Source organism: Fomitiporia mediterranea, assembly GCF_000271605.1.
Source record: "Fomitiporia mediterranea MF3/22 unplaced genomic scaffold FOMMEscaffold_3, whole genome shotgun sequence".
Lineage (NCBI taxonomy): Eukaryota > Fungi > Basidiomycota > Agaricomycetes > Hymenochaetales > Hymenochaetaceae > Fomitiporia > Fomitiporia mediterranea.
The window spans coordinates 3,221,971-3,234,950 of NW_006760388.1; the positions used below are offsets into that span (position 1 = coordinate 3,221,971).

The 12,980-nt window shown below is 35.4% G+C and overlaps 1 protein-coding gene across 1 annotated transcript; it reads left to right on the plus strand.

Moving 5' to 3' along the window:
- Nucleotides 1-9,307: 9,307 nt before the first annotated feature.
- FOMMEDRAFT_26867 (uncharacterized protein) lies at nucleotides 9,308-11,627 on the plus strand (the record flags this gene model as incomplete). The annotated part of the gene is made up of 9 exons (XM_007264197.1): nucleotides 9,308-9,330; nucleotides 9,383-9,409; nucleotides 9,472-9,483; nucleotides 9,543-9,647; nucleotides 10,049-10,252; nucleotides 10,310-10,664; nucleotides 10,711-10,729; nucleotides 11,246-11,443; nucleotides 11,608-11,627. The coding sequence occupies 9 exons, from the start codon at nucleotides 9,308-9,310 to the stop codon at nucleotides 11,625-11,627; spliced, it is 963 nt and encodes a 320-aa protein (XP_007264259.1).
- Nucleotides 11,628-12,980: the final 1,353 nt, after the last annotated feature.

The following is a 12,980-nucleotide window of genomic DNA, read 5'->3' on the forward strand; positions in this document are numbered from 1 at the left end:
CATTCTGTATTTCTGTTGTGTAGGATAGTTGTAGCCTAGGTCCCCTTACTGAGCCTTTAGGTCCCCTCTACACTGTTGCTGACACAGAGAGAGAGAGTAAGACAAGTATAGAGTATATAGAGTAAGTTTAAGAGTACAGAACTACTTAGAGTAGACAAGATTAAGACTATAGGACTAGTCTGATCTTATATATATATATATATATATACTAAACTATACAAGAGTACTCAGAGAATAATAAGCTATAAAGAATAAAGGGTGAAAGGGTTAAAGATATGTAAACAAAGAATAAAGGGGTGGATAAAGGGTAAGAGTAACAAGGTAAAGAGGGATAATAGTAAGAGCTATTATAAGGATTATTCTACATATAGTCTATATATAGTACACTTGAGAGATAGAAGTCCTGAGTTCTAGTACAGAAGGGTACAGAACTGGCAGAACTGAGAGTGTAAGAGTAGCAAACTGTAACACTAATAGAGTTAGTAAACACACTAATAAGACAGTAAACCAGCTTCTTAGATTCTATATAGACTGACAGTAACAGGGATAGAAGTTTAGACTTTCATAAGTCTGTTTCTACATTATAAACTTAGTAAATACATTTACTAGATACTCTCTGTTCTAGCTCTAATACAGATCTACCCTCTACATAGTTCTACTACTTGTTCTACTCTTAGAACTGTCAGAACTACATACTTTAGAAGTAGAGACAGAGGATTTTGTAGTCTAAATCTACTAACAGGTTGTAAATACTTAGAACTAGCTGTTAGTAGTAAAAATACAGTAGGCCTACTATGTAAACTAGTATTAGGTAGAAGAGGATTGGTTCTAAGTAGGAGACTAAGTAATGTTATTAACTTAGAACTGTTATTAGAACTACTAAGTAAATACTCTAAGTTAAACTACTAAGTTTATACTTAAGTGTTAGTAACAGTATAGAGGGGACCTGAAGGCTTAGTAAGGGGACCCAGGCTACAACTATCCTACACAATAGAAATACAGAATGTAAGTACTAGAACATAGTCAGAACTTGTAAAACAGACAGAGAGAGAGAGTGAGACAAGAGTAGAGTATATAGAGTGAGTCTAAGAGTATAGAACTACCTAGAGTAGACAAGATCAAGACTCTAGGACTAGTCTGATCTCATACACCTATATATACTAAACTACACAAGAGTACTCAGAGAGTATAAGCTACTAAGAATGATAAGTTATAAAGAATAAAAGAAAGGAAGGTCAAAGATAAAGGTACAAAGAATGAAGAGATAGACAAAGGGTAAGAGACTATAGAATGAACAAGGAATGAAAGAGTGGTCAAAGGAACAGAATGATGAAGTAAGGAAGGGTAATAGTAAGAGTCAGCCTGTATATAGTTTATAAACAGTACTTCTAAGAGACAGAAGTCCTGAGTTCTAGTATAGAAGGGTGTAGAACCCTTAGAACTAAAGGTGTAAGAGTAGAGAACTATAACATTACCCCTTCTCTAAAACCAATTATCCTGATTAGTAAACATTAGGCTCAGTTAGTGACTCAAGTATAAGTTAGAACAGTAGGGTTTGAAAATCTGTAAGGTAGAGTTGACACAGAGCACTCAGATGAAGTTAATAGAAGTCTCAGATTGTCTTAGTAGTATAAGTAAGATTCTTAGCAGGTTCCTAAGTACATTCTTCAACTAAGTATCCTTTCTAGTAAATAAGGAACTTGAGTTTTCTATGTACTAGCTTAGTATCAACTACATACTCTACTTTGTATTCTGGTTCAGAACTGATGAGTTCTAGTAAAAGTAGTAAGGGTCTTTGTTGTAAAGGGAAAACTGGATTATAGTACTGAGACAATAGAACCTTGTTAAACACTAGGTGTATGTACTTCTATATTACTAGAAGCTAGAGTTTGTAGACAGAGGTACTAACCTTCTTTTCAATAATGAAGGGTCTGAAACACTTGTTGTCCAACTTCTTCATTAGACAGTCTATAGTCAGATTAGTAGTTTCTAGTATAACTTTGTTACTAGACTAGTAATTCTTGACTACAGACCTCTTCTAATCATAGTTCTACTTTATAACCTATACTATCTTCTCTAAAAAAGCTTGTGTGTCTTTCCTAGTCTTACACATCTGTTCTACAAAGTCTGTTACAGATTTAGAACTACTGTTCTAGTTTGGAACTGTCCCCTAGTACAGATGTCTTCTATAGTTGAGGAAGAATAGAGACTGTCCTGTTATAGAGTGTTACTAGTTATTGTACACAAATTCTGTCAGAGCTAACTATTCAGACTAGTCTGACTACTAATGATTAATGAACATCTAGAGATAGAGCTTAATCTCCTGATTGACTTACTCAGTTTAGTTATTAGTCTGTGAGTAATATATAGTAGAAGGATTCCCTTGAATTCTGAGAAGTGTGTATAAGTCCTGTATGAATTTTGACTTAAATTACAGTCTACAATTGTGAATGAGCTTCTGAGGGAGTCTGTACAACTAGAAGACATGATTCTAATAGATACACACTATACTTTTAGAAGTGAGTTCTGTTTAGGTTAGAACCATATAGACTTGCTTAGAGAATCAGTTAACAATTATACAGATAGTGTTGTAACTCTAAGACTCAGGTAGCTCACTAATCAGGTCTACTAAGACTTCTTCCTAAAGGTGATCTAGAATCTAATGTAGATGTAAGGAAGCCTAAACTCTTGTCTAGTAGGCCTTAGTCTATTAGTACATATTGTAACTAGTTATATACTTTAGAATTTCCCTCTACATTCCTAGCTACTAGTAGTTCTAAGTAATGAGTTCCTGTGTTTTGTGTTAGTCTAAATGTTCTACAGTCAGATTATTATAATAAGCTCAGACAATGTCCTCCTACAGCTTCTAATCCTTTAGAATGTACAGTTAGTCTTTCTAGTAAACTTGTCCATCCTTATTCTCCTCCTAATCCCTAGCCTGCTTCTCTAACTACTTTACTACAACCTAGTCCTGTGTGTGTTTTAAAGCTTACTATATATAAGTAATAAAGTCAACATTCTCAGATTTGAGTCAGATCTCTCAGATTGTCTCAGATGTGAAATGGGAATTGTTTAGAAGAACAAGATTTTTGTTATTATTCTCCCCCCTTTCATAACCTACTTGTCTTAAAAGTAAATCAGCTTTTGTTATTTACATTCTAAGTTTGTAGGTTAGTACAAAGTTGTAGTTCTATAGTTCTAACATCTAATAGGTCTAGTAGTAGTTGAGCTTCTGAGGCACCTAGAAGTACTAGAGATTAAGGTAATTACTCTAAATCTTAAACTTCTGTACAGTACTAAGAAGATATTAATACTACTCCTTTAGGGAACAGACAATTATAAGGAGTTCCTTATTATAGATAGAGTAGTTCTGTTCTGTTATAGAGAGGGATTCTGATCAGAACACTATCAGACACTACTTTCTGTCAATAAACTAGAGTAGTACTACTCTATTTGTAAAGTCAGAAGAGTTGGCTTTGACTCAGAACTTGTTTGTAACTGTTAGAACTGCTAATATAGACTTACTAGTAATAGCTTACTTGAGAGACTCAAACACAGACTACTACTGATCCCTCTATTACTAAGGAACATCTTTGCTAGTGAGATCATAAAGGGGCTAAACAATAGTACTAAAGCTTTGAATAAAGTGTTAGTAGTAGTTTACAAACCTAAGAAACACTTAGACCTGTTTCAGGTTCTGAGATTGTAACTAGTTCCAAACTATAGTTACCTTTACTAGATTTATACAGACCTCTCCTCTACTAATTATAAAGCTCAGATAATCTACTGACTCCTGTACAAAAGAACACTTTACTTCTTAGAGAAACAGTTTATTATTTTAGAGCTATTATAGAACTACTCAGATTAGTTAGTAATAATACTCAACTGTCTGGGTGAAGATTAGAATGTTGTCCAGATACACACTAATATACTCTGAGTTAATCAGATCTGTAAGAATGTGATTCATAAATGACTAGAATGTTGTAAGTAAGTTGGTTAGTCTGAAAAACATTATAGTTGGTTCATACAATTTGTAATTAGTTTAGAACACAGCCTTCTACTCATCTCTGTCTTAGATTCAAATGTTATTGTATCCCTATTAAATGTTCAACTTAGTAAAAACCCTGAATGTATGTGTCTTATTAATGAGCTTCTGAATCAGAGGGAGTAGGTACTTGTTTTTAACAGTACCTTTATTAAGACAATAATAATCCTAGACTAGACAGAGCTTCCTATCTTTCTTTTTGACAAAGAAGAAAGGGGAGTCTATAAGGGACTTTAAGGGTCAGATCTGGCCATTCTAAAGATTTTCCTGAAGGAACTTGTCAAGTACCTTCTACTTGTCTCTGTTAAGTAGGTAGACCTTACAATCCTTAGGTTGGAAACTCTTAGTCAATTTGATTGTATAGTTCTAGAGGTAGTATTCAGGAAGCTGGTTGAATTCCTCTTTACTAAAGACTTTGAGAAACTCTCAGACAAAATCCAGCAGGCTGAGTCTACATACATTCTAGAGTAGAGTCATTCTGAGAGGGTTCTAAACTAGTTCTGTCTCAGACATTCTTTAGATTAACTCTGTTCTGCTTTAATTAGAATATGTGTTCACATATTTATCCTAGTTAAAGAAGAACAACTAGTTGCCTTTATTAGAACTGTTAGTAATATTAGAAGTGTCTACATTCACTCAGGACAGTAGTGTAAGATAGTTGTAAGACTTAGAACACTAATTGAATGTGAGTGTTTACTCTAACTAGTTAATAGTAGGGTTGTAAGCCTTAAGCTATTCAAATTCAATAAAGATGTTTGTCTTTCTAAGATTAGTAACTCTGAACTCAATACTTTCCTTATAATCCCAAATAGTCATCTGTAGTTGGACAAACTTAGTAATTCAACTATTCTAGTTTAGGGTTCTGTCTATATTATATACTAGGATTAGAAGTGGAACATATTAAGTAGGGAGATAGTGTTCCTATACAAAAGTCTTATTAATGTACAAACTAGTGTATCTACTGTCTACTAGAGCCATTATTCAGATCTGAGAGGATCCTAAGAAGGGAGCTAAGAGGACAAGGACTTAGAGCTAATGTCTAGAGTATTCTCTAATAAATTATTATTTGTTCTAAAGAGAATGTACAGCTTGTGTAACCTTGTTATTTAAGAGAGTAAGTATATGTACTAACATTTCCTTATTAACCTCTCTCTTTCAACAAGGACAGACCTATGTCCTTAGCTGTAAACTCAGCTAAGACTATCCCTACTTAATACTATAGACAATGTAGTACTGAAGGGCTATGACTCAGATTTTTTAACAGTCACTTTTGATTCAATAGACACTGTAGGATTAGAAGTAAATAAAGTAAGAAAAGTAGAAAAAGTAGAAAAAGTAGAAAAAGTAAATTAACAAAATTATTTATTAAAAAGAAAAAAGTCAAAAACAAAAGTAGATAGTTCTCTTATTTCTTCTGATTCTTTTGATTCTTCTCTTTACACTTTATCCAAGTCTAAATCTGTACAATCTGACCTACTACTTCTGTGTACTAAGATCTTAGAACATTCAGAACACTATCTAGCCCTGTTTACTACTTAGTAGTTTCACTGTTGAGTCTCTACAAAATTCTAGAGTATATAGTTAGAGTCTGAGAGTTCTGAGGTAACTTTTAGATTTGTAGAAAAGGCTTCTTACTACAAATCCTACTTGTTACTCATTATTACTCTAATGACCTGACAGATATACTGTTACTTCTACAGGCAGTCCTTAATTTGGTGCCCTGACTTTCTGTAAACAAAGTATACTCCTTACTTTCAGACTTCTCTAATGTTTATTAGAACAGATTAATTGTAAATTATAAGTGGATTGATCTGAGGGCTCAGAACTGTCAGAGCTGAATGTATGTGTGAGTGTTCTATACAGACTTGACACATCCAAGCTACAGCTTAGTCAAAGGAAATGGTGTGTATCTTCTACTCAGTGTAAGTAATCAGTTCTAGTATTATTCTAAGAATCTTATTAACTAGTTCTAGGTGAAGAGCTTTTTCAAGTATTCTAATAAGGACATTATTAAACCTGAGTGTGAATCCTACCTTCCAGGCCAGGATATTGAACTCCTGAAAGAAGGTATTAGTAGAATGTTTGCCCTGTTATAGAGACACAAGCTTGTTCTATATATTATACTTCTTATTCAGATTAATAAAGGAAGTATAGAGCTACTTTATAAATTCTGAATACAACTCATTATTCTAAAGTTGGATCAGACTTCCAATCTAATAGTCTTTAATCCAGTTCTAGGCCTATGTGGCCACATTGCCTTCCTTTATAAAGGAGAGGACAAATAGAATACAATTAAGATCTGAGAATAGATTAGTCAAAGTAGTAGCTATGTATAGTTCAACTTAGTACTGAAAGTCCTTAAAGTACTACCTATTAAAATCTGAAGGGTAGGCTACATACACTTTCTTTCTAGAATAGGTTGCAACTTCTGAAACAATTAGAATAGGTTCTGAGAGGGCTAGAGGCACATAGTTAGTAAAAGCCTCTTAGATAGAGATCTGTATGTATTAAGTTAGGTCTGCTTGTAACTACTAATCTAGTAGGACAGTAAGGGTAGTAGTTAGTATAAGAGGGTCTATGTTTACACTACAAAGGAATCAGTACTAAACTAAAAGGAGTAATAAATAGAAGAAGGGTGGCAAAAGTTTAAAAGGGTTTAGAAAGTTTAAAGTTTAAAAATGTAAAAGGGTTGAGACAACAAAAAGAGATTGACACAATAGTGAGTACTAATACCTGAAATGTAGGAGAGTTGTAGGGTAGTAATAGGTAGTCTTAATCTAATGTTAGTAACAGTATAAAGGGGACTCAAAGGCTTAGTAAGAGGACTTAGGCTACAACTATTCTACATAATAGAAATACAGAATACAAGTACTAGAATGTAGTCAGAACTTGTAGAACAGATAGAGAGAGAGAGTGAGACAAGAGTAGAGTATATAGAGTAAGCTTAAGAGTACAGGACTATCTAGAGTAGACAAGATTAAGACTCTAGAACTAGTCTGATCTTGTATACTTATATATACTAAACTACACAAGAGTACTCAGGGAGTATAAGCTACTAAGAATGATAAGCTACAAAGAATAAAAGATAGGAAGGTCAAAGATAAAGGTACAAAGAATGAAGGGATAGACAAAGGGTAAGAGACTATAGAATGAACAAAGAATGAAAGGGTGGTCAAAGGAAAGGAATGATGAAGTAAGGAGGGGTAGTAGTAAGAGTTAGTATGTATATAGTTTATAAACAGTGCCTCTAAGGGACAGAAGTTCTGAGTTCTGGTACAGAAGGGTACAGAACCCTCAGAACTAAAGGTGTGAGAGTAGAGAACTGTAACATTAAGTATAATAGACTGTACTTTATTATTATAGTAAATCTAGACAAATCTAAGTATACTTTAGAACTTCTGGATTCAAATCAGACCTTTCTAGAATTCTATTCAAGCTAACTCAAGTGTTACATTCTAAATAATAACTTTCTGTTCTTAAACTAAGCTCTTATATACTTTAAATCTGTTAATAATACAGACAAAATCTATAAAGTCTCTTACATTATTAACTAGTACTACTAAGGTAGAGGTTAGTAATATGTTATTAAATAGGAAGGATAGGGTGAACAGGGAAGAGAATAGAAATCTGAGTCTAAGCTTTAGAACTCTACTCTAAACATTTTATATATATAGTTAGACCTTTACTTACACAGACAGTAATAGTAGTTTAGAGAGGGGAAGGGTGTAAGCCTACTATACAGCTTACTACACTTCTAAGGGTTCTAAGGGTTCTGTTCCAGAACTCTCTCATACAGTCTTAGACTATACATATAGTTCCTAATCCTGAGCTATACATATAGTCTCCTTTTTCACTTGTATTATATGTTTCTTTAGTCTAAGCTACTTTCCTTTCTTCTCTAGTATATAAAGCTTATGTTTACACCTTTGTCCTGTCAGTCTTTGTGTGTCTAGTAATCTTTAAGCTTAGTGTTTAGTACTCTACCAGTACTGTTCCAAATACCTTATCAAATAAGAAGGATAGGGTAAACAGGGAAGAGAGTGAAAATCTGAGTCTAAACTTTAGAACTCTACTCTAGACATTTTATATATATAGTTAAACTTTCACTTATACAAGTAGTAGTAGTAGTTTAGAGGAGGGAAGGGTGTAAGCCTACTGTACAGCTTACTACAGTTCTGAGGGTTCCAAAAGTTCTGTCCTAGAACTCTCTCATACAGTCTTAAACTATATATACAGTTTCTAGTCCTAAGCTTTAAGCTACTTATTCTTAGTTCTAATTCTAGACTATACATATAGTTTCCTTTTTTACTTGTATTACACTTTTCTTTAGTCTGAACCACCTTCCTTTCTTCTCTAGTATATATAACTCATGTCTATACCTTTGTTACACCAGTTCTTGTTTACTAACTATAACAAAAGTGTGTCTTATTATATATTCTCAGTTCTTGTTTACTAACTGTAACAAAGATACCTTTGTCCTGTCAGTCTTTGTGTGTCCTACAGTCTCAGAGCTCAGTATTCAGTACTCCACCAGTACTATTCCACAATAATCCTTAACACTACTAACTGTCTTCTCCCTACTCTTAACAACAACTTTGTTAAGCTTAAAAGTAGTATATATTTAAGTAATTGATTTGAAACCACTATCAGACTAGTTGCTTATACTCTTCTAGTATTCAAAACATTCAACCAGCTTTGTATTGTCTATAAGAGTCCATTTTGCCTTCTGACAAACAGTAGGGTGAGTAATTGGTTTGTTCTCCTTATTAGTATGTGAATTTCTTGTAGGGAGCATATATACAGGCAGATTTGACAGATTTCAAGATTACTGGTTAGAATCCAAAGCTTGGATTGGCAAAAGTAAAGCAGAATACAGGTAGAGCAGTATACTACAAAGAAAAAAGAAAGAAAGAAAGAGGAGTAGTGACAAGGAAAGCTGGAGAGCATAGTGTACAGGGTAGGAGTAGTAAGAGCCAAGCAATGTCACACTATCACCAAACCAGACGTGCTCCCAAACACGTCTGATGGTTGATGGTTTGCAACCACCAGTCACACAACCAGTGGTTGAGAATTTGGCAGGCACTGGTCGCACGACCAGTGCAACCGAGCAGGGCCTTAGTAACTTACAGTAAAGCAGAGGTGTATAAATCATGACAGATCGAGGCGATCACGTGACACTATCGGTATGTGCCGAAGAGGCAGATTCGCGTGTTGTGTCTATATAAGTCTTCGAGCCACCAACACAGGCCACTATCAGACACTATGAATACTGCTGCGGCTGAGCGGTGAGTTTTTCTCTCATACTTTTACCATGCCACCGTCTACACGATCCAATAGAGCTTCTCACGCACCAAACCTCGAGTCGTACGTCCCTTTCCTCCGTCTCACTGTCAATATGCCTACTAATATATCATTGCAATATCAAGCTTAATTGAAGGGTATGTCCCTCGCACCGACTGCACTGCGTCTTCACCCTCCCACTGAAACATCTCTGCAGAAAGGAACTCAATACGACCGATCGTTCTGGTAGTGAACCACCACGTTCCACTCGTGACAATCAGCACGCACGGAAACCACCTAGTAAAGCTTCCGTGAAGACCAGGTAAGATTGATATACTTTCTACCCGTCAAGCTGCTTATGCACAATTGTCTCCAGAGCATCGAGTTGTGTTTCTTCTCTTTCCGCTTCCGTGTAAGTATCCCGTTTTCTGCGACTTCAACACTCTTATCCGTATCCTAAGGCTTTGTCGTACGCCAAAAAAATGGGAGGATTGGGCCACTCTCCATAAGGTTCGCTATGATGATGAAGACTGGGAGAACGACGAATTCAAAAATTTTTTGGACTCACTCAAATACCCAGATTGGATTCTTGGAGAAGAAGTAAGGCATCACTATCTGCCGGTCCAGTTGCAATGACTAACAAGGCTGATAGGTAATGTCTATAATTGACGACTTGGTATCTCACTTTCCAAAAGGTGCAGAGGCTCAACACCAGTTTAGTAGGTGGCGCGATCAACTGGGTCGCGACAGGACTGAACCCGGCGACAAATATCGATTTGCAGCCTTGCTGCCAATTCTTGTCAATGCTTGGATGTCTACGTCATTCCAAGCCAATCCAGTGGTAAACGAAGTATCAAACCGCAGAGGCACGGATACTATGATTGAGCTTGCGTTTCAACTTCGTCGTGGGGCCGACCACATATGGAGGTACTTATAGTATTGCATTATTAGCTTGCACTACCGTACATTTACACTATTACCTAGGGCTGAAGTAGATATGGTCCTGCCTGGTACACCAGACTGTGTTCGAGCTGATGCAGTCGCAGCATTAAACCTACCAGAAGATTGGACCGATTTCTTGGGAGAATTAAACAATCGATACGTGTTCTCATGGGCATGGACTGTAGAATTGATCGATCTGCCAGAGTCGACTGTCACATTTAGCTACGAGGCTAAAGTGGACGACTTCAAAGTTGTGTTACGTCAAGTCCAACTTACCATGTTTTCAAGCCAGCTGCATAGGCGGGCTCTCGGTCTCGAGGACGGACCAGTATTTGGTGCTACTTTCAACAAGAATATTCTTCGGTTTTATGTGTCAAACTGGGAGAATGACACAGTGGTGCGTATCCCCTTCTCTTCATTTAATGCGTGCTCATTTTACGTAGGTTGTACGGCGGATCTTGGGTCCATTTATCCTTACAAACTTTCGCCGCTTCATCGAGTGCTACTTTGTGCTTTGTGCAATCTCAGATTTTCAGTCCTTGCGGTTCGCAAATGAGATGAAGCGTTGGGACGAAATTCGAGATCAGCAACGGACAAAGCTACGCAACTCGGCGGCTAAGCCCTGGCGAAAAGGTGGCAAAGAGAACAACAAAGGTGGCCGCCACACGAACAACAGCAACCAAGATCGTGGAGACGAAACCGACGCAGGCGAAATGGAGCTAGATGAAGCGGATCAAGACGATGGAGAGGTTGACGTTGGAACTTCAAGGCAGCAAGAGATAAAATTTTTGGAAGACAGACTCAATGGAGGCGATTTGCCTCCCAAAGACGGGTACCCATTGGCCGAAGTATACCGCTATATTTTCGATCACAATCCGAACTTTCAGTCACGTTGCCACGTACCATCTGTATCAGAATGGGCGAGAGAGTCGAGCCAGTTTGTTGGACATTACGAGGATACCAATTCGGACTTGATAGAATATACCATGGGTGAGGACGTGGCAGCGTCTGTAGATGCGGTTTCGTCTGCTGACACGAGCGACGAAATGGAATGTGATGAGTCCCATCCTAACGAGAATGTTGCCGTCGTCGATAGTAACGAAGAGTTGGGCAATGGATTAGTGGACAGCATGGTTTCCCCACTTGGTCATCCGGACGAGTTCAGTGCGAAGACAGGTCAACCCCGCATTGGACTTGAAAAGTCCACATACAATACATTTACAATGAGTGGAAATAGTTACGCAGCGTAGCTCGTGTGTTGTACTAAACGAATTTAATCAATTATATCACTATATAATATACTGTACAGCGTGTGTCTGATTTATTATTTCTTCATTTAGTTCTTCGGGCTTCGGGGTAAGATTTCTCGTTTAAATATGTCAGGTCTTTAATGCAGGCATCTTTTTGGCGTTCTTGCTGGCTTCGCTTATCACATTTCTGCATTTCATGAATCTTCAACTTTAAGAGTAAATGTACAGCTCGCACTTTCGTCTATAACTATAAGTACTGCCATAATTACTGTTTTCAAGCACTATACACTACATATATCATTTATCAGAAAAACAGGTCCTTCACATGGGGCATTTCACAATTTCTTACCTTAAGAAATAACTTACATAATGATAAACATTATTTGTAATTTAGTTTACCATTTTTGGTTGGCAGAAACTCTGAACAGAATTTAAAATTTTCATTATACAAAAACTAGAAATTAATTTTAACATTTCCCTATTTGTAAAATCTTTAAATAAATGGAGATAATAATTTAAAACATAATTTAAAGTTTTTCCTATAGCAAAATTATAAATTTTCTTTCAGGTTTAGTAACAAGAAAAATTTGAAATTTCTTTTATAATATTAAATTGAATGAAATTTTAAAATAAATTTAAAATTTTACTTGAGAGAGAAATGCTATAAAGAATTTAAAATTATTAGAGTAGGCAATCAGTGGGCAATTAATGAGTAAGTAATAGGCAAGTAATGGGCAAGCAATAGGCAAGCAATAGGTAAGTAATAGGTAAGTAATAGGCAAGCAATAGGCAAGCAATAGGCAAGCAATAAGTAATTAGTAGGCAATCAACAGGCAATCAACAGGCAACTACTAAATGAAGCAAAAATGTCTTCATTTAGTAGTCACCTGTTGATTGCCTGTTGATTACCTACTGATTGTCTATTACTTACTTATTACTTGCCTATTACTTACCTATTAATTACCTATTAATTGCCTACTAATTGTTTACTAACTGTCTACTTTGAAATAATTTTAAATTTTTTTTAGTATTTCTTCTCTAGGTAAAATTTTTAATTTCTTTTAATATTTTATAAGATTTAATATTATAAATGAAATTCTAAATGTTTTTTGTCTTAAAATTTGAAAGAAAATTTATAATTTTGTTTTAAAAGAAACTTCAAATTATGTTTTAAATAATTATTCTCATTTATTTCAAGATTTCACAAATAAAGATATGCCAAAATTAATTTATAGTTTTTGTCTAAAGAAATTTTTAAATGTTGTTTACAATTTCTATTAACCAAAAATGGTAAATTAAATTATGAATTATATTTAACATTATGTAAGTTATTTTTTAAGGTAAGAAATTGTGAAATGCCTGATGTGCCTTCACATAGGGCATTTCACAATTCCTTACCTTAAAAAATAACTTACATAATGATAAACATTATTTGAAATTTATTTTCCCATTTTTGACCAGCA